This window comes from Canis lupus, chromosome 24, assembly GCF_011100685.1.
Source record: "Canis lupus familiaris isolate Mischka breed German Shepherd chromosome 24, alternate assembly UU_Cfam_GSD_1.0, whole genome shotgun sequence".
Lineage (NCBI taxonomy): Eukaryota > Metazoa > Chordata > Mammalia > Carnivora > Canidae > Canis > Canis lupus.
In genome coordinates, this window is record NC_049245.1 from 3,142,762 (window position 1) to 3,164,745 (window position 21,984).

The 21,984-nt window shown below is 38.6% G+C and overlaps 1 protein-coding gene across 9 annotated transcripts in view; it reads left to right on the plus strand.

The window, feature by feature from the left end:
* Positions 1-21,984, plus strand: part of RALGAPA2 (Ral GTPase activating protein catalytic subunit alpha 2) — a 327,065-nt gene that overhangs the window by 91,745 nt on the left and 213,336 nt on the right. For all 9 annotated transcript variants that reach the window (XR_005377488.1, XR_005377489.1, XR_005377487.1 and 6 more), the window contains 5 exons: positions 23-222; positions 6,657-6,884; positions 17,098-17,265; positions 18,035-18,172; positions 19,873-20,021. Coding sequence is in view for 2 of the 9 variants with exons in the window: in XM_038571432.1 (XP_038427360.1) it covers positions 23-222; positions 6,657-6,884; positions 17,098-17,265; positions 18,035-18,172; positions 19,873-20,021 (883 nt within the window). In the remaining 7 variants the exon portion in view is untranslated. The remainder of the gene's footprint in view (positions 1-22; positions 223-6,656; positions 6,885-17,097; positions 17,266-18,034; positions 18,173-19,872; positions 20,022-21,984) is intronic.

Below are 21,984 nucleotides of genomic sequence, written 5' to 3' on the forward strand. Positions count from 1 at the left end.
ATCATATGTTCTTTTCTTCCAGACATCCCCCATTTGAGACCAAAGCCAGTGTATATTACTACAACTCGAGACAGTGAAAACATTTACAGTACAAAAATTCCATACATGGCAGCTCGTGTTGTTTTTATTAAATGGATTGTAACTTTCTTTTTGGAAAAAAAGTATCTAACTACAACACAAAACACTAAAAATGGAGTTGATGTACTACCCAAAATTATACAGGTATGTCATTCATCTTCTTATCTTTTACTTAGGTAAAAGTTCACTAACACATACCAAAGTAATTTTTAGGGTTTTTGGTTCTTAAAGGATGTTAGTTATAGGAATTGGTTTTATTGGTGGGCTCTGTCTGTATTGCTGAAGTATCAGAGAGAGCTCTGAGGTAGCACTTGCAGTGCTCTGTTGACATTGCCATGACAAGGCAATCTTGGGGGCTAAGGAGACATTCTGAGAAGATGGCTGTTGTGCACACACTCCTGGCTTCCTCTCATTTTCCCCCTTTTGCTCAAGTACCAGTGACCTCGGAGCATAAGACCAGGGACCTGTGTTGCCGTTACCAATCCCCAGCACTAAGAAGGCCCTCAGGAGACATGCAGGTGGGCCATGGGAAGGGCCTGTGAGACTGCTAAGTCCCCTCTTGGGATCTCAGGGGAAGGAGTAGAAGAGCATCTCAGGATTTTGGGGTGCCATGATGGGATCCCGAGAAAAGAAGGTTGTCTCTCTCTGAGGTCTTCAGTAAAGACCTCTTTCTGTGTGGGGCCCATGGTGTATCTTCCCTCTCTTGTGGGCCTTGGTCACAGACAAATGGAGCTTTCCCAACAGGCTGAGTTGCTTAGGGAGTTTGCACGCATAGAGCAGGAGCACTTGGGGAAGTTTGAGAGCAAGTGCTTCATGGCAAGGACATGGTTTTATGCAGAAAATGTGGTCCACTCACAGCAGGTTTGCTGATGGCCTGGAGTTCCTAGAGCATGACTAGGCCTGAGCTCAAGAGTACACACACCGGGGATCCCTGGGTGGCGCAGTGGTTTAGCGCCTGCCTTTGGCCAAGGGCGCGATCCTGGAGACCCGGGACCGAATCCCACGTCAGGCTCCTGGTGCATGGAGCCTGCTTCTCCCTCTGCCTGTGTCTCTGCCTCTCTCTCTCTCTCTCTTTGTGTGTGTGACTATCATAAATAATTAAAAAAAAACATTTAAAAAAAAAAGAGTACACACACTGGAGTGACAATTAGCCTGTTGATGGAGGAGCACCAAGCAGGTCCAGAGCACGTGGCCTCATTGATAAGAACTAACTAAAGAAACTTATTTTCAAAGAAATCTGAGGGGGATACAATTGTAGTAAGAGCAACAAAAGACTTACTGAAGGTTTTAAAAGAAAGCTTTGGGGTGCCTGGGTGGCTCAGTCAGTTAAGCGTCTGCCTTTGGCTCAGGTCATGATCCCAGGGCCCTGAGATTGAGCCCTGCATTGGGCTTCCTGCTCAGCAGGGAGCTTGTTTCTCCCTCTGTCTGCCACTCCCCCTGCTTGTGCTTGATCAAGGGTGTTCTTTCTTTCTGTCAAATAAATTTTAAAAATCTTTAAAAAAAAGAAAGCCTTAAAAAACCTTAAGTTCATTAGTTTAAGATTTTAATAGGTAAAATGGAGATGGTAAGAACAAAATTGATTTTCCAAAGGAATATCCCACAACACTGAGAAAAAATTCAAAGCACTAGAAATCGGAAATGAATAAATAAGCGCAGAGGTCAGGTCCAGATCCACCTTCCAAGTATCATGAGGGCAAAAGGAGAAAAAATCAGATGTGAAATTAAACATGCAAAATTTACTTTCTTTCAGCAAAAAAAGTCATGCCTTAGACTAAAAAGGCCTTCAAGTCCCAGGAAGAATTAGCTAAACAGACAAAAAACCTGAACAGACATAAACCTATTTGACTTTCAGGGATTAAGAAGAAATTATCAAAGTTCCAGACAGAAACTACAAGTTCCCTCTAGAAAATGGGACAGAGTAGCATTGAATATCAAATCTAATCTATAACCCTGAGAGCTAAAAGAATTGTTGATGGGTCTTTCTCTCTCTTTTTCAGAACCTTGCTTCATGCTACATATGGAAGCAGATGTCAGATTGATTTAACTTCTAAATTGATTTAAGGCCTAGATATAAAAACAAAATGATAAAGAATTTAGGAAATAATCTAGGGGAAGGTATAAGTTTGGGAAGTGGTAGGGATAAGACCCACAAGCCATAGAAGAAATGAGATTCCACTTCATTTTAAAATTTTGAAAAGATTTTTACGTAAAAAGATCGAGTAAAGCCACACGCAGGCAACAGACTGTGAAAAGCATCTATAACATCAAAGCTGTTAAAGGAGTTCATGCTTCTGGTATGTAGAGAGGGCCTACAAATTGATAAGACAAACAGTCCAATTGAAAAACAGACAAAAGGAGATGAAAGACAAGTTCACAGAAAGGGAAATAAAAATGACCCTGGATTTCACTATGAGCCAGGGAACACTGTTGATTCTGGGCCATATTGAGAGACCTTTATTCACCCATCAGATAAACAAAAACTAAAAATCATCAGGTAGACACAAATTTGTATGAAATCACATATAAGAAACTCAGTCACACTCTTTGATAAGTTTTACATTGTATCTTGTGTGAATGTTAAGACATTCAAAACAGTCTATTTAGAGGCTATGACTTCTTCCTACCTGGTTTCAAAATTTCAGAAAACTGTCACTATATTTATTGAAAGTAAGTTTCTCATTCTTGAAAAATACATTTGGATGATGAGAAGTGGTGAGAATAGCAAACTAACCACTGATTCAAGATTCTAGTTTTTTTCCTTAGTTGGTTATTCACGCTCATGAGTCCTCTACTTTTATTATCTGATTTTCTTAGTGTTATAAAAGTCTGACCTCCTGAATCAGTTCTGATGGTTGTATCATCCTAACAGAAAAAAACTCTGTAACTCAAACTGTCTTAAAGATAAAAAAAGAAGTATTTTAATCTCATAAAGAAGGAGCTCATGGCAGGGCTGGCAGCGCATATGGTTTATTCACACTCTCTCCATGATTTGCTACAGTTTTCCCTACTCTGCCCTTTCCCTCTGGCAAGTTTGTTTTTGGCTTCCCTGCCAAATATAACATGGCTGCCAACAGCTGGGGCACTGCCTTCCTTGTTCATGTTCAGAGACAACCCAGAGATACAAAGCCCTTCCCTTTTGTCTGGGACAATCTAGGTTACCTTCTGGAACAGTAATAAGGCACTGACTGACTTACAGCTGGCTATGACCCAGGAGGCACATAACTGGCTTCCAAGAAACAGAACACTTTGTTGGTACTGTGGATAGGGCCAGCTTCCTGTGAATCACCTGGGCTGCAGGGGAGGAGGTACAGGGAGCATTGGGGTTCCATTGGGGTGGGGGAATGGATGCTGGGCAGACAGCTGTCCAGGCCCAGGGCTACCACCCTGCAGATGGCCTTGCCTAAAAATGGTTGCTGCCATTGTTTAGACTCTCAGTATGCCTCACAGTGAGTTGTTATAGTAGTTTTATAGTGCCACTGTAGCAAATCACAAACTTTCAGTGGCTTGAAACAACAGAAGTTTATTATCTTGTAGTTCTGGAAGTCAGAAGTCCAAAATCAGTGTCAGTGTGATAAAATCAAGGTGTTGGCAGGTCTGTGTTCCTTTTGGAGGCTCTAGAGGAGAATCCATTCCCTGGCTTGTGGCTCTTCATCACGTCACCTTTCCTCCCTGTTTCCATCTACACATTGCCTTCTATGTCTGGTCCTCCTTTCTCCTTATGGATCCTTGTCATTACACTGGGACCACCCAGATAATCCAGGATTATCTTTCCCTCTCACACCTTAATTTAATCACACCTGCTAAATCCCATTTGCCAAGTAAGGTAAGATACTCAGAGGTTTTGGGGATTAAGGCATGGACATCTTTGGGGTGGGGGTCGTCGTTATTCAGGTGACCAGTTGCCTCCTGTGCTCCCTTCCATGCCTTATGGCTGTGTTTCCCACCTCATCTCACATGTGTCTGCTGCATTCCTCTCTTCATCTTCATTGTGCATGAGAAAAAGCAATTTAAACAATTGAATATTACATTTTGGAGACTGAGTTGCAGGAATAAAAGCACATATAATTTCATTTGTCTCCTGAAAGTTTTTTTTAAAAAAGATTTTATTTATTTATTCATAAAAGACAGAGAGAGAAAGGCAGAGACATAGGCAGAGCAGGCTCCAGGCAGCGAGCCTGTTGTGGGACTTGATCCTGAGACGGTGGGATTACACCCTGAGCCAGGGGCAGGTGCTCAACCGCTAAGCCACCCAGGCATCCCTGTCTCCTGAAAGTTTTTATTTGGAATCTCAAATTTAATATAATTTTGCCTATTTAAAGTGAATATTATAAGTCAATTGATTCGAAAATCTCTTTTCAAAGGATTTATTACTCTTGTAAAAGCCCTTCAAAACAATATTTTAAGTGCTATTTCCAAATAGAGTTTACACTTTTGCCAATATTATTTTAAAGATCATGTTTGAGGATTTTTTGGTGTGTTTTTTTCCAAAGTGAATTTGCCTCTGGATCTAAAACTAATTAATACCTTTAACAGTATTTTTCACCAGGGAGGAGAGGAATTAATATATCTTCTAGGCTAAAGTTTCTTACTACTTGGAGAATCTGGTATAACAGATATTCATGGGAGAACGAAAATACAGTTGCTCTTACATCCCATATACTGTGTTGACAACAGCATCAACCTGAGCAAAACTGTTCTTGGTGTATCATTTCAGCTGAAAATGTTTTCGTGAAGTATTATTTAGTCCTTAGTAGTTCATTTTTGTATGAAATAAAAGTACCTCAACCCACTTTAGAGAAACAGAGTGGTGATTTTAAAATTTCAACAGTGACCTTTTTTTTTTTTTTTTACCAGTTCTATAAACATTAATTGACATTAAAACCCATAAACATACCTCTTTACTTAACATTGTTTTAGCTACCTAATTGCTATGTTACCCAATTAGTTATCTAATGACTTCAAAACTTGGTGGCCTAAAACAACCCTTTTGTCATATTACACATTATACTCTTTGGATCAGAAATTTGGGCAAGATCTGGTTGGGCAGTTCTTGTGCTTCATAACGGCATTACCTGAGGTCAGGGGGTGGTGTTCTTTAGTTCAAGGCTAGTTGGTCTAGAGGGCTCTGGATGACTTTATTCAGATTCCTGTTACTTTGATGGGTGCTGCTGGGCCTCCCCTTCCATGCAGTCTCTGTAGCAGGGTTATTGGACTTCTTCCTTGGCTTCTCAGAGCTCCAATAGCAAAGGTTCCCAGAGATGGGAAGTAGTAACTGTCAGCCTCTTGGAGCTGGGCCTGGAGGTGGCACAGGTCTCTTCCACTGTATTCCGTGTGGGTCAAAGGGAAGAGGAGGGTCATAGAATTTGTGATCATTTTTGATTTGCTTAGTATGTACATGGTTTTTTTTTTTTCCTTTTTGGCTTGTGGGGAAGATGGGAGTTACTGATAAAAAAAAGTCATAGGTTATTGAGCCACAAGAGACATTAGACTTAATCTAACCTCTATGCTTTACATATTAAAATATATATATATCAGTAAAAATGAGTAAAATTTTATTTTTCTGTGGAAGATAGTTGATGCATCAAAAGGATGAAATAATTTCTATAGGACAACTCATCTCAAAATATGACAGTGCCTTTGATAAGCCACACAGACTTAATAGCTAAGGCATGAAGAGAAAAATTATTATAAATATAATCTTCCATTACTTTTCCCTAGAGATTGCTATTTGGGTATCTGCTTTCAAACTGTCCTTGGTAGTTATGAAATTACTATTTTGCACCTCTCATATCTTACCATTTTTTGTAAAAAATATTCACAGTGGGTAGAATTTTAATGGTATTTGGATTATACTTTTTTGACACTTAAATAATAGTGGCATTTGCAAAAACGAAGCAAAATTATACATGTATTATATTTGGAGGAAACCTTTAATTCTATGGGTAGATAGATGAGAGCAGAAATCCATATTAAAATTTGTGAGTCATCACATGAATTATTTTATTTCTTTGTGCTCTTAAAGTCTTCTAAATATTTAAAATTTGGTAAATATTTCAGTTAAGTTTGAGATTCTGAATATAAAATTCAGATCAAGATTCTTCTCACAAAATACCCTCTAAAGATCAAGACACTCTTTCATCAGGTGTCACTAAGTCTTGTGAATCAAATGATGCTTTCCAATATTGTGGCCACAAAAATTGCACTGAACTTTCAAATCTCTGTGACCATAGAGTAAGTGCTGAATTTAGAGCCCAAAGGTGATCATAGTATAAATTCATTAACACAATTTGTTCTATGATTTTGCAAATGTAAGTTAAAGTTTCTAGGTTGATAAAATTTCACAGCCTCCCTTCATGCAATAATTTAGTATTTTCCTGTTAAAGTAACTGAGCTGGTGAATTGGAAAACTGGTAAGTACAGGTTCTGGAGCCCCTTGTGCTTCAAGCAGGGCTGGTGTCTAGCTGGCCTTGAAGTTGATAGTAATCAGAGTTCTTTTACATAAAGCAAGCTTTCAGTTTCACTAGGCATTCTTGAGTGTCGAAGAGGCTCACTCAGAGGTGGTCATGACTTTCTTCCAGACTGTTGGTGGTGGTGTGGGTCAAGAGAGGGCGCCGGAGCTGGATGGTTGCGGGCCTGCAGAGCAGGACAAAAACCATTCCAACAGCAGCACCTTATCTGACCGAAGACTCAGCAACTCCAGCCTTTGTAGCATTGAGGAAGAGCACCGCACTGTGTATGAAATGGTACAGCGGATTCTCTTGTCAACGCGAGGTTATGTCAACTTTGTGAACGAAGTCTTTCGCCAGGTTAGTTTGTTTGTGTAAGTTCATGCAACTGAAGAGAACTTTGTTCTTGTTCTTTTGCTCATAGTCCTGCAAGAAATACTATTGATGAATTGGGCTACATTACAGGACTGAATTATCCCTCTAATCATGCTTTTATGTGGAGTGTTGCAATTTTTTTTCTTTTATGATTTTTAAAAATTTGGTTTTTGTAAAATTCCTACACATGGAGAAGAAATTTGTTACATGAGCAGATCATCCCACAAATACTGTCATGTTTCCATAAGAAACTTGAAACCCAGGAGTAGGTGGGAAGAAAGCCCTTAGAAAGCACTTGCTGAATACTTATCAACAGATGAATATTGCAAAGAGGAGCCCCAGACTAGTGGTGTTCCAAGGGCCTTATGCAGCTCTCTGGAGGTTTCTGCAAATGATTGTACTTTCCCTGCAAACACACATGGCATGCAAGTGAGATAGAAGTATTTATGACATAAGATTCAGCCATCAGAAAGGATGACTGCCTACTATTTACATTGATGGGCTGGAACTGGAGGGTATTATGCTGAGTGAAATAAGTCAATAGGAGAAAGACAATTACCATATGGTTTCACTTATACGTGGAATATAAGAAATAGTGAAAGGGACCATAAGGGAAAGGAAGGAAACTGAGTGGGGAAAAATTTGAGGAAGACAAACCATGAGAGACTCCTAACTCTGGGAAACAAAGCATTACAGAAGGGGAGGTGGGTGGGGGGATGGGGCAACTGGGTGAACGGGCACTAAGGAGGGTACTTGATGAGATGAGCACTGGGTGTTATACTATATGTTGGCAGTAATATATTGTATATTTACTGTATGTAAATATTTTTTAAAAAAGAAAGCAAGGGCTTAGGCCAAGATGCTGATATAGCAACCAATGATGGACACTGTGGTGGTGTAAAGAGAGGGGAGTGCAAACAAAGTAGGTGCAAGTGAGGAAGAAGACTGTAGAGATCAGAGGCCGGGCAATGATTAGAAGCTCTGAGTGACACCTGGGGCTGGCTCTGCCCCCCAGGGGACATTGGGCATTGTCTGAAGACATTTTTGGTTGTCACACCTGGGGAGAGGGCAGTGGTACTAGCATCTAGTAGGTAGGAGCCTGATTATCCTATAGGCATAGGACAGAGCCTCTACTACCCCAAGACAAAGAACATCAGGCCCCAAATGTCAGTAGTACTGCTGTGAAGAAACTCTGATCGGGGAAGCAGAACTCAAAGTGCAGTGGAGAGAATAGTAGCTCTGTGGTGTGGGGTGGAGCCACTGGCCATCTGCATCTTGGTACCTGTGCCCTGGGAAGCAGAGCCTGGCTCCTTTGTGAGCATGTGCCTATTTGGGGGAAATAGCTTAGTCCACACGTGAGCACAGAGGTTGAGGCCCTTGACTAGCAGAAACCCGTGGTCTGAGAGGAGACAACAAGGAGTCCTGTACACAAATGAATGGTGTGTGTGCAAGACTTCTAGATGGTGATTAACTCTCTCATTTCTGAGACTTTCATTAAAGAAAAATCAACCAAGAATCAGAGTCCCAGCATAATCCATAGCAAACTGGAGGTTTTACCATATTTTAATGAGTAAAAGTGTGTTTGGCTTAAAATAATTAGTTTAAGCTTCAATGAAAATTCTCCTTATTTTTCTGGTTCTGTGTCTTAGCACTGCTTTAGTTCTTCTCAATCTCTGTGTCTTCTCTGTCTCATTAAAAAGAAAACATATTTATTTGAGAGAGAGAGCTGGAGAGGGAGAGAGAAAGGGAGAAGCAGACTCCCCACTGAGCAGGAGGCCTGATGCCAACATCATGGGACTCTATCCCAGGACCCTGGGATCATGACCTGAGGCAAAAGCAGGTGCTTAGCCAAATGAGCTACCGAGGCACCCCTCTGTCTCATTTCTTGGCCCCTTTTTTTTGTTTAACCCCAAATTCCAAGGGTTGACCAATATTCTGGACTTGAGCCTTTTCTGTAACTCCACACTTGCCTCCTTAGGGATATCAACTGCTTGTGCAGAGCCAGGAGTCACTGTGGCATAAGACTCCCACTCAAGCCTTTTGTACAGACCTTGCTTCCATACTTGCCTTTTAAAATGCCCACTTGATCTTATCTCACATTATAGTGGTAACCTAAGGGTAATGAGGCCAAAGTTTAGCTTATTTTCTTCTCTAACATCAGCTTCTTCTCCTGACTTGACCACTTCTTTAATGATACTCATGTTCTTATGTGCATATTAATTTTAGCCCTCCTGTGCTCCTCATCTCCTGTTCCTCCTATGAGCGGTCACTGAGCAAGTCATGTGGGGGTATTCTTACTCCCATTCCTTCCTTTTCCTTTGACCATGGTTAGCAGCATGCTCCCTGGAGCCCCACATCTGTGTCATCTGTTTATGAACTATACTGTATATGTCATGCTGCCAAACATTCGTTTATCAAGAGTCCATGATTTAAAAATCTACCCTATTCTCTCCATTAATGTTGCCCTATTGTGTTCCTGTTGTACACATGGAAGGTACTTGGTACTATTTAATTTGAGTTGAAATCATCAAGGTCTTAGGTCTTAGAGGGCATATAATAGAGAGTAGAGGCCATATATACTTAATAGAGTAAAGGACCAGATAATATTTCAGGCCTTGATCACGTGGGCTCTGTTGCAGTTGCTCAGCTCTGCCTTCATAATGAGAAAGCAGCCATGGACAGTATGTAACAAAGAAACATGGCTGTGTTCCTAAAGAACTTTATTTTTGAAAATCACCTGGCAGGCTGGATTTGGATGATATGCCATAGTTTTCAGACCCTGATCTGTAGCAGTGTTTTATTTTTTTAATTTTTAAAGATGTTATTTATTTATTCATGAAGACACACACACACAGAGGCAGAGACGCAGGGAGCCTGGTATAGGACTCAATCCCGGGACTCCAGGACCATGCCCTGGGCAGAAGGCAGGCGCTAAACCACTGAGCCACCCAGGGATCCCCTGTAGTAGTGTTTTAAATTCTTTATGCCAGTGCCTACTACAAGACTAGATATGACTGACAAAGCTTATGAATTTTGCACAAGAGATACATGCTAGATTGATGTGGTTTTACCTTTATTGTGTAAATTGTTAATTTATCATACTAACAGTTCTGTCTGTATCCATTATTGCATTGCACACTTGCCAAGAGCATGCTCTATATTCTGCATTCCATTTAGTCCCAAATCCAATCTAAATTCTGTTCTGAAGTAGCTTGGGTCATGTAGGTAACTGCAGACTACTTATGATTGAACTTCTTAGACATCTTTGCACTGTGAAGCCAAAAAACATTTTACTTAAATTTTATATTTATTTTTCATCAAATCTAATTTGAAAGCATATATGTAATATTTAAAATATGAATGTTGGGTATGTTTTTTTGGGGGGGTATGTTAAAATACTAAGTAGAGATGCTTGAAGGGGCATGGATTTTAACATTGCGTTCTATTGCCCTCTTGTGGTCAATGAGGAATTTTTATTTTCTGGATGGCAAAAACGTAATTTCTAGTGATTTCTTTTTTGATTTTAAAGTATTCAGAGACTATTTATTATTTAGGCCTAAAGGCAATTAAAGTTTAAAATGTACATTGCATAAGTGCATATTCTCAGTGAAGAGGTAAGATGTGTGTGTATGCACCAGAGAGCGGTGTGTGATGGCAGAAGATGAGATGTCCATGTGTGTGATGTGGGAGTGAATGCTGATGAGGGGCCCCAGGGGCAGAGAGGCTCATGACAGGGGCTGACCGTGCAAGTCTCCTTGGACTGGTTGGCCCAGTCAGTTGCAGGCAGTGGAAATAACTGAGGGGATATGAGGTTCATTGGCACTCAGGGCAGCCTCAGCTTACTGCTGCCATCAGCACGCAGATTAGCAGTGAGTGCTAGAGGCTTCAGGTGGGGCAGTTTTGGTCTCGGGGTTGCCTTGCCCTGTTGGAAACTTGGCTTCTTACCAGTGTTTTTCCAACTACTTGTTGTAGGTCATGAAATCAACTTATCAAAAGCCAGTATTTTAAAAAAATAATTGAATAGAATAAAATAGAATAGACCAAAACATTTCAGAGTGCACTGTATGTTGTAAGGATTAGCATTTCTTTGTGAAACTTCTAAAACATTTATTTATGTATAATCTGTATACAGATGCATATATGCTTCTGTAAAATGTCTTACTTAGGTTATGAGTCTGAAACATTCAAAATACTGCTCTGAGCATTAGTTGTTGATTAGGTTGTTTTCTTTGTTGTTGGTTTTGTTTTAAAGAATAATGTTATATATATATTTTTAAAGTACTCATTAGGTAAACACAGTCTCAAGCAAATCACTCAAAATACTACTGTTACACAACCACTATCAATGTTAGGAGAATCTCATTCCAGGTATTTCTATGTATGTATATTTGGTGCTGGCCTGGCTAGCTAGATGAGCAGATAAGAGACTGGCAGAGTGGAGGTGGGTAAGGCAGGATATAAACAGGGAGCGGCCTGGCAGACAGTAGGGCTTACAGATGAGCTGATAGACAAAAACAAACTGGCAGGCAGGCATGGAACATCAGACAGGTGGGTGTAAACAGGCCAGCTGGCAGAGGTGGAAGTGAGTAGGGAGGTGTAGATGGACAGGTATGTAGGTGCAGACAGATAGGCAGACAGAGAATTTGGCCTACAGTTATAGGCGGACAGGCAGCCAGCCAGCCATGGATGGGTAGATGTAAAACCAGACAGGTTGACTGAGGTGAAGGCAGTGGCAAGGGGCGGGTATATGGAAGTGCTAGGGTAAGGATGAGGGACTGACAGTGGATTCTTTAATTCTTAAGATTCTTTACTGCATTTTTTTTCTTTAGTGCATTTTTAATGAAGAGCTCTGAATTTTATTTTATTTGAATTTAACAGAAGAAAAGAAAATAAAGTGAAACAGAATTCTCAAAATTCAAATAAACATTCCTTTATCACAGGAAATATTAACATCTAAAAGTTTTATCTATAATGAGAAGATTATAATCACATTAAGGTGATGGAAACACTTTTTAGCCCCATGGTATAATTTTAGATAGCACTTACTAATTTCTTAACAAATCTGAAGAAATTATCAGCCTTCTAAGCCTCCTCTCCCCATCCACTTATTTTATTCTATAGTAAATTTATAGCCTAAATTTACCATTATTTGCAGTCAGTTTTGAAATCCTAATGTGCAGAGTTGTTTAGTATTGGTTCTGAATGTAGAGAGATGCTTTCCTCACTGTCCTCAGTCCTAACATGCTTGCTTTAATGGACTTCTTGGATGGCCTTATTTTATCATTGAGTGGGTGTTTTCAAGTAGGTGTCCCTGAGTTCCTTTATGATGAGGAATATTTTCCTTTTGCCTTTCCACATGAACAGCAGTTTAGCTGGATATAATAATTTCAAGTCATTCTTTTTATCAATTAGGAATTTGCAAGTTAAAACTTCTAGAGCTTTCAGTATGGATACCTTCAACATGTTTAAAGTAATAAAAGACAAGCTTGAAAATGTTTCCAGGAAACCGGAAATTATAACACATGACTAAGCAGATGTAAATAATAAAAAAAAATAGAACTTCTAGAAATGAAAAAAATTTAATAATTGAAATAGTAAAGGAAAACCTCAGTGGTAACTTTAATAGCAGATTAGGTACAGCAGAGGACAGAATAAATGGGATGACAGATCTGAAGAAATTATCCTGAGGGTCCCTCAGAGAGACAAAGATGAAAAATATGAGAGATTGAGACATGGAGAGTAAATACAGTGAGAAGGTAGGAAGCATGTGTTCTATTCTCTATCATTATTTTTTGTCTGTTGTTCTGGAAGTTACTGAGACTATTCTGCTATGACTATGGATTGGTCTATTCTCTTTTTAAAGTCCATCAGTATTTGATATGTACACATACATAAACATAATATATATAAAAATATATATTTTATAATTTTTAGTTTCAGTACAGATTCACAAATGTTCTATGTCCTTTGAATTGAATCTTTTATCAGTTAGAATTTTTCCTCTTTATCTTTAGTATGGTGTTTTTTTCTTTTTGTTTGTTTGTTTTGTTTTTTTTTTTGCCTCAGTCTTCCCTATTCTTTTTTTTTTTTTTTTTAGTCTTCCCTATTCTTAATATAGCTCTACCAGTTTTCTTTTGGTTAGTGTTTGCATGGGATATATCACTTTCTAACTTTTTACTTTTAATCTTCCCATATCCATATGTTTTGGATGTTCTCTTATAAATGGCATACGGTCTTTTTAAGTCTTTAAAATCAAACCTTAAATTTTCTGTCTTTTGATTGGAGAATTATTCTCTTTACATTTGGCATAACAAGTACTGTAATTGTGTTTAAGTTTACTATCTTTCTAGTTATCTTGAATTCTCTCAAGCTGACTATTTTTAGCATCCCATTTTTCTCCTCTAGTTTAGTATTTTACACTCATCTGTCATATTTTAATTGTTAACATCCCTAACTTAAAATCTAGCATTAATTTCAACCTTCACCCTGTAAGTATGCACTCTAGTTCCATTTATTCCTTCTCCGTTCATATGCCCCTGCTATGTACAGATTTTCCTCAACTCATGATGCAGTTAACGTCCTGATAAACCCATCATAGGTTGAAAATATCATAAGTCAAAAATGCATTTAATACACCTACCAAACATAATGGCTTAACCTCACCTACCTTGAACATGCTCAGAACACTTACTTTTTAGCCTTCATTGGGCAAAGTCATCTGACATAAAGCCTGGCTTATAATAAAGTCTTAAATATCTCATGTAACTTATTGAATACCATAGTGGAAGTGAAAAACAGAGTGGTTATATGGGTATAAAATGGTTGTAAGTCTATCAGTTGTTTATCCTTGTGATCCCAGGGCTGACCGGGAGCTGTAGCCACTGCCACTGCCCCTCAACATGAGTGTCCTACTCTCATATTCCTAGCTCAGGGAAAGATCAAAATTCAAAATTGAAAGTACAGTTTCTACTGAATATGCATTACTTTCGTAATGTCGTAAGGTTAAAAAATTCTAAGTTGGACCATTAATATAGCTCTCCTAGTTGAGGACCGTCTATATTTAAAATCCATAGTATGAATATATGTATAATATGTATTATTTATATATATACATATATCATCTCTTTCAGAACTATTATTTTATCAAGTTTTATTCTTAGTATTCATATATATTCATATATACATTTTATTAATTTAGATTTATCCAAAAAATTACCCTTTTATTGTATTTTATTTCTTCCTGAATCTCTAATCCAGGATTATTTTCTTTCTGCCTAAAGAACAACTTTTAGTATTTCCCCTAGATCAGATCACCTGGTAAAAGATTTTCTCGTGGTTTTTCTTTTTTTATCTGAAAATTTCTCTATTTTGCTTTCGTTTTTCAAGTGCATTTGTCTGGATACTGAATTCTACATGGGCAGCTGTTTTCTCTCTGCACATTGAATATTTGTTCCATTGTTTCTTTGAGAAGTCATGTGAGGTCATTTCCTTTGGAGGAAATGTCTCTTTTTTCCTTTGGAAGCTTTTAAGATTTTCTGATTGTTCTTGGTTTTTAGCAGTTTTACTGTAATGTACTCTGTATTTACCCTGCTTGTGTTTGTGATTCTTGAACCTGTGGATTGATATCTTTTACCAATTTTGGCAAAATTCTCAGCTATTCTTTCCCCAAATACTATTTCTGCCCCCTTTTGCTAATCTTCTTTCCTTGTGCATCTGCAGCCATGCATAGAATAAGCTTTTCATTTTGTTCTATATCTTGCCTTCCCTTCTGAATTAACCATCCTTTCATCTCACTGTGCTTCAGTCTGGGTGTTTCCTTTTGATTTTTCATCCAGTTTTCAGCCATGTCCTTTCTGTTGTCAACCCATAAACACTGATTTTTAATTTTGGTTATTTTTCAATTCCATTTACATTTCTTTTTGAAATTTTCTTTATCCTGACCTATGTGTTTAAAGTATTGTCTGGTTTTTACTGTGATTTTGTTAATATTGACTCTTCTCATATTTCTGATTTTTATTTTTTTATTTCTGATTTTTAAATTAATATGCTACATATTAATCAGACAGTTCATACAAATAATTTGTGTTTTACTATTATTTTCCTACAGAGAAAAATTGTTTGCTTCCTGGGAGGAGGGTAACATGATATACCTTCATTTTGGATTTGGGTTACCTCATTGTCTATATTTGTCAAAACTCATCATGAGATGAGTCCACTTAAGATTTGTGCATTTCATTATTTATAAATTTTATGTTAAGTACCATAAAAAATTTTGAACTCTAGTCAGTGATATGCATTAGGTATGAAATAATTAGGTGTGAAATGTACTGATGTCTGCATCAAATTTCTTTGAAATGCATCAAAAATAAAATGGATTGAAACAAGGCTAAATAGGGGTGGATTGACAGATATATGGTAAAGCAAATCTAGCAAATGCTAATGGTAGAATCTAGGGGGTGGTATGTGAATATGCACTATAAAAGTATTTCTACTTTTTTGTATGTGTGAGAGTATTTGTAATAAAATTTGGAATAAAATCAGAGTGGGACACCACTGTACTTTGTCATACCCTTCTTGTCTTTGTTGATCTTCTTTGAGATACAAGTCAGAATATTTGTTACATTGATACATTGCAGTCTTGCTAGAACACAGACTCCTCTATTGTGGAATTCGATGTGACATGACCACCATCAATGGAAATTTGTATATTGTGTGAACCCTTGTTTTTTTTTTTTTTTTTTTTTTTTAAGATTTTATTTATTTATTCATGAGAGACACAGAGAGAAAGAGAGGCAGAGACACAGGCAGAGGGAGAAGCAGGCTCCATGCAGGGAGCTCGACATGGGACTCGATCCCGGGTCTCCAGGATCATACCTCAGGCTGCAGGCCGTGCTAAGCCCCTGAGCCACCGGGGCCACCCTGAACCCTTGTTATACTGAAATCTGCCTGTAATTGGATGCTGTGGTATGAACATTAAGGACAGTATTAAATCTCTGAACCTTGAGATCAAGACCTAGAATCATCACTTAACTAACTTTGGAACCTTGAAAAAGATCTCAAGTGTGCTAAGCCTCATCTTAATTCCTCATCTGTGGAATGACAGCATTTGCTATAGTATTGAGTTCCTCTCCTTTGTATTTACCCCTCAGACAGAAATATTCCTTAGAGCTGATACTCAAAAAGCAAATACATTTCTCCCTTACCTTTTTGTTTATATTTTTGGAATCTTATTAAATCAAAATTCTTACGTGCATGTGTGTAAAGACCTTCTTTAATGTTAAAAAGTTTATGAGGTGCCTTTGTGGCTCAGTTGGTTAAGGCTTGGGCTCTTGGTTTGGGCTCAAGTTGTGATCTCAGTATTGTTACATTGAGCCCCATATCAGGCTCTGTGCTCAGCGCTGAAGTCTACTTCTCCCTCTCCTTCGATCTCTGCCCCTTCCCCTGCTGTGCACATATTCTCTCTCTCTCTCTCTCTCTCTCTCTCTCTCTCTCCAATAAATTTTAAAAACCTTTAAAACAAAAGTTCATGTAAATATGTACAATGCTACAGCTGGCCAGGGGCTCTCTTTATTGTTGGTGTCTGTACTCACTTGTGTGCTGGTGAATGTTGGCTCTCTGAAAAGGAAGGTAAGGTGGAAGGGAGGGAGGGAAAAAAGAAGGAAGGAAGAGAAAAACAAAGGGAAAAATAAAACAAAGATAAAAAAGGCTCCAATTGGTAGCATTGCCAACTTCTGCGGTAAATCCTCCCTCTGTCACCTGCATGACATCCCTGAACATGGAGTTAGGAAGAGGCAGGACAGCTGGCTGCAGCTGGCTGCAGTAGTGTGTCTGTTGTCTTATGATCACTTTCTAATTCATTGAATTCATTCATGATCACGTCTAATTCATTCCTAGTTGTAAAACTATTATTGCTTATATAGCCAATTAAAGTATCTGTATAGGTACAGATACGGCTATTTTTGTGAAAAAAAAATCATTCAGAATGAAGAAGTTATTTTTAAATTGCATGACATTTCCTGGCCCAACTGAAAATGCCTTTTTTCCTCAGACAATTTGGTGTGCACAAAACCTGTCTGGCCCTGTATGTTTCAAAGGAAAGTCTGCAATTGGTGATGGTGATTGGAAATGTCTGTTATATGTCTGTTATAGTGACGTGAACAGGTGTGGAGTTCAAGGGAGCCTTCTCTTTTTATTTTAGGCATTTTTGTTGCCTTCCTGTGACATAGCTGTAACAAGGAAGGTAGTTCAAGTGTATAGAAAGTGGATCCTCCAGGACAAACCTGTGTTCATGGAAGAACCAGATAAAAAAGAAATTGAACAAGAAGATGCTGAAAAATTAGGATTTTCAGAAACTGACAACAAAGAGGTAGTGTGTTATCAATTGTTGTTTCTGTACACATATTTTAGCAAAGTATACAGTCAGTCAAGGGTGCCAATCAGTGGGACATGGGCAGGTGGGTCTCTTTTATCATGTGATGCTCTCAAGTTGCTGAGTTCTGTGAGGACCTGCTTCAGTGAAGCTGTTTCTGGGCTCTATTCAAGATCATTGGTTACCTCCTAAACCTCAGGGTAGGTACATATGTGCATTGCAGCTTCATTATTCACTGTTGCAGAAGAGTTGTTTTATAAACCATCGTATTTTACACGGCTCTGTATGAGACTGAAAATGTCACTATCTTAGGATTGACATGTTTAAGTAAATAGCATTTGAGAAACTAAATTTAGCATGTTTTGGCAGTCTATTCTTATGTAGTGGCCTATTCTAGAGCAGTTAGGATGTTACACACTTGCAAGGTCTACACCAATAACAAGTGCTATCTCCATTAATAAAGCCTCACTGCAGAGTGGGCAGTATCCTCAGAGTGAGTGCTGTTGGAATGGAACTTTCAGTCCTGGTGAGGTAAAGCTCACATTTTAAAGGTCTGTGTTACAGACTCATTCAGTCATTGGACCTTTGTTTATTCAGCACATACTAAACACTAGGCACTATTTTAGGTGCTGGAGATGGTGAACAAAATTGAAAAAAGACCCCCCCTCCTAAAACCTATATTCTTATGAATTTTGGTGAGTGTAAGGAATTATCTATGTAAACATGTACTTCCCCCCCTCCATTAACTGATTTTTATATTCTAAAGACTTCATCTGAAAGTTCTCGTCATAAGCGATCTTCCAGTTGGGGACGAACATACTCCTTCACGAGTGCAGTGAGCAGAGGATGTGTGACAGAAGAGGAAAATAAGAACGTGAAAGCTGGAGCCCAGGCTATGCTGCAGGTAGTGGCCAGCCAGAGACACAAAGACCTCCAATTGGAGTCAATTTGAACATTTTCTTTATTGTGATCATGTCATATAAAATACATTGATATTTTGATCTGTCAGTTCTCATTCTGAGTTTTCTTCCTGACTGCTCACCTTCAATTTATAAAGATTTTTTTTTTCTAGTCAAAGGGGACCTATGAGATGGTTGCAGTTTTCTGAGAGGGATTATTATGCATCGAATGTGAAATTACTGAGATCCAAATCTTGAAAAGTATCTTCTGAACACATATGGGCATTTAGTCACCTGGACTCTAATTTGCAAGACAGGCATGATGATTATATGATCTTATAGGGAATATTCTTAAAAACTGCCTGTTTATGAATAATGATTACAAATGCTCTAATTTTAAAATATTTATCTGAGTGGGCATATAAAATAGAACCAGTGCCATTTGGGAACATTGGAAAGAACTTTTGGCTGATCACTTAATCTTCCCAGACCTCAGGATTTTATCTCAAAAATGGGGATTGGGAAATTGATAACCTATTGGTTCCCATCTAGGTTGAAGGTTATTAGGATTGTAAGTGCCTAAAACAGAGTGCCTCTTTCCCCTGCTCCCTGGCGCCCCACCCTCCACCTCATATCCACTTTTCTAGCCTCCCACACAGAAGCCAGTCCTGGATGGCTTGCCTGTTGCCCAGTTTTCAGTGACGTCATCGGTCTCTCGATAAGATTCTTTGTCATGGTATCCTTTTTGCATTCAGGTTCATTAGCAGTTTAATACTCTGTAACTATTGAGTTTTCTTGTTCAGTGAAAATCAGCAAATAATCTGAAATTAAAATCAAGATGATTTTACTTGACTAGTTTCAAAGAACTTTGGTGCCTGTTATTAGTAAAATCTATACCCTCACCAGAGAAGTGCATGCAGGAGTCCCTGCCCTGTGTCCCACTTGGAGCACAAGGACAGAACAGACTAGATTCGGGCTTCTCAGTTTTCTACTGAAATGCCCCTGCCAGTAGAGGACAGTGAACTTGTATCCTAAAGGTCTGAGGTAGAGTATAGAGCAGTCAGCTGACTATCAAAATTTTTAAAAATCTGTTTTTATCCCAAAAATTCACTTAGGTTTATATTCTATTGCATAATATAGTTCTCCTATTAAAAGTATATGCTCATGGAAGCTGTGCAGTGTTGATCATGTGGCATTGCCTGTTTCCAGGCTCCCTAGGAATCTACACCCCTGTTGGGTGTCAGTGGTGCTTTCTGTCAGCAAACTTCATATGCTGGGAGATTCAACAATAATCAGATGTTTTTTTCCATTCAGTGTAGACCACTGCTCTTCTTCTTCTCCCCTGTCCCCCACCCCAAAATTTCTCACCCAGAAGCAGTGAGCCTTTCACTGCTTTCCCCCTTTTCCTTTGAAGAATGTCAAAAAGAAATCTTCAAAAGCTTTCTGATTCATAAATTTTCTGAAGTTGCAATGTTAACATGTATCAATTTTTTTTCTAAGAAAGCTCTTTCAGGTATCTCAGGTAATTCTAAGAGAATCAATTAAAAAAAATCTTGAGTATGTGTTGGTACCACTTGCCTTACTTGAAATAACTCAAAGGTGATCCCTCAGTAGAAGGAAATTAATACCATTATCTTTAAGAAAAATTTGTTCAGATTTATATGTTTAATTTAAATTTTCTAATGTAAAATGTGTTGTTTTCAAGGTATTTTTGACAAACGCAGCAAACGTCTTTTTGCTGGAACCATGTCCTGAAGTTCCCATGCTCTTGAAAGAACAAGTCGATGCTTGTAAAGCTGTTTTGATTATTTTTAGGCGCATGATAATGGAGCTTACAATGAATAAAAAGACATGGTAAGTTTATTTCAAATTAATACTGTAAAACAGATGTTTCTGTTTTTCAACATAATAATTAAAATGTTAAAGCCTCCACTTACTGATGGCTTTATAAAGTTAACAATAAGATGATAATCAATCTTTTGTAACAGTTTCTGTGAATTCTGAAGAAGGTAAGTATCCAGTACTTTGATGGTTTATTTTTATTATAGGCTTTAAAAATGTTACTGAATTAAAAGTAGTCATATTACTTAATAGTAGATTTTTCCATTTTAAACTGTCATCAGACTGCTTTGTGGAAAAGTAATAAAAGTGGTGTTTTATAATATCGTTCTTCATAAGCCCAGGAGAAGTTGTTAATTGCTCTGAAATGCTGTTAACTGATTTTTATTGCTTCAAATTTGAAGTTTTAAATTCACTTTGGAAAAACAATTATTTTTTAAATGACATTGTCAGAATGGCTAAATAAATAGTACCGTCAAACATATAGTGGCGTCATGAAAATGTGCTTATGAGAAATGTTTTCTTTTTTATCCTTTGTTTTTGTTTGGTGTCTGTGTCTAGAATATCCCTGAAAGTAAACAGTGCAGTAGGTTTTTCCCATGCCCTGTCCCATAAGGAAGGCATCACTCCAGTTTAGGAGGTGTTTTTCAGACATTCTCAGTAACAGAGACCTCAGAGCCGCTCTGTACTCCTCTTTCTTCATGTCCCCCAGTTGTGGTTGTAAAATGCCTCTCCAGCCTGTCCTTTGCGTGTTTCTCCCAGCTGGCACGGCCTGTGAGCGGCCTGGCTGGGCTCAGCCCTGCTGTCAGGATGTGATTTTTGGCCTCTGTGCTCAGTGCACAGGGCTGCTGCAGACCAGCACTGGTGGCCCCTTCTCTCATGGAAATCCTCGGTGGGGCCCCGTTACCAAGCCTGGGTTCTGGATGTTTTTTCTGGATATCTTTGAGTCAGCACTGGGGGTGCTTTGGAAAGCTCTGTGTGTGCATCTGAAAGCGTGCAAATGAGATAGGACTGAGCTGGCCAGAGCCTCTGGGGCTGTGGAGTCCAGCCTGTTTCTTTCTCAGTTGAGGGGAGTGTGGGCCTCAAGAAATCCTGTCAGACAGCAGGTTCACTGGTACAGAAACCACAGGAATCAAATAATTATTTGAAGGTGTAAACTCTAGAGTCATCTTTTGCAGACTTTTAAACATAGGACTTCTTGCCAAGAAGCAGTTAAAGCTGGAAATATTACTGTGATGAACAATATGATTTAAACAGAGTTAAATGCTGTATCAGAACATTGAAAGTAATGAGAAATGCTGGTATGCTTACAACAGAAGCATCTGCTTCTTGATAGTATAGTTACAGTAATAGCATTTTTGATGTTTTTTTTTCTTTGAAAACTATGAATTCAGTTCACTTTTGTATCAGTAGTATTTTGATAGTTTTGATAATTTTTTGGTGAAAATCCTAAGACAAAATTAAGCAATTCGTCTCTGTTCTTTTACAATTCAGAAATTTCCAGGTAAAAGTATTAAAAAACCCACCCCAGTTTATAGAAATATTTGAAAATACCAAAAAATAGTAGCACATAGAAAGGGATGTAACCTGTTTCCCCAGCAGATTATTGTATGCATTTTTGTGCCAGGCAATCCCTGAATTCTCTTCCTCCCTTCTTTCATGCAGTACATGACTACTGAGCTCTTGCTGTGAGGATATAGGGTGAACTAGACAGACTGAGGAACAGAATGAACATAGAAGCAGTTTAAGTGAAGCTGGGGAAGAGTACAGAGTGGTGGCTTGAGGAAATATCGAGGTGTCCAGGAAGACCTTTGTCTTCCCTGGAGGGGTTGAATAGCACCCTGAGGGCAGGGAGGGAGGGGCCAGGGGGACATCTGAGCATAGAGCTTCTCATAGAAGGAACAGCAAGTAGCGGGGCTCCTGGGTGGCTTAGTGGTTGAACATCTGCCTTTGGCTCAGGACATGGTCCCAGAGTCCT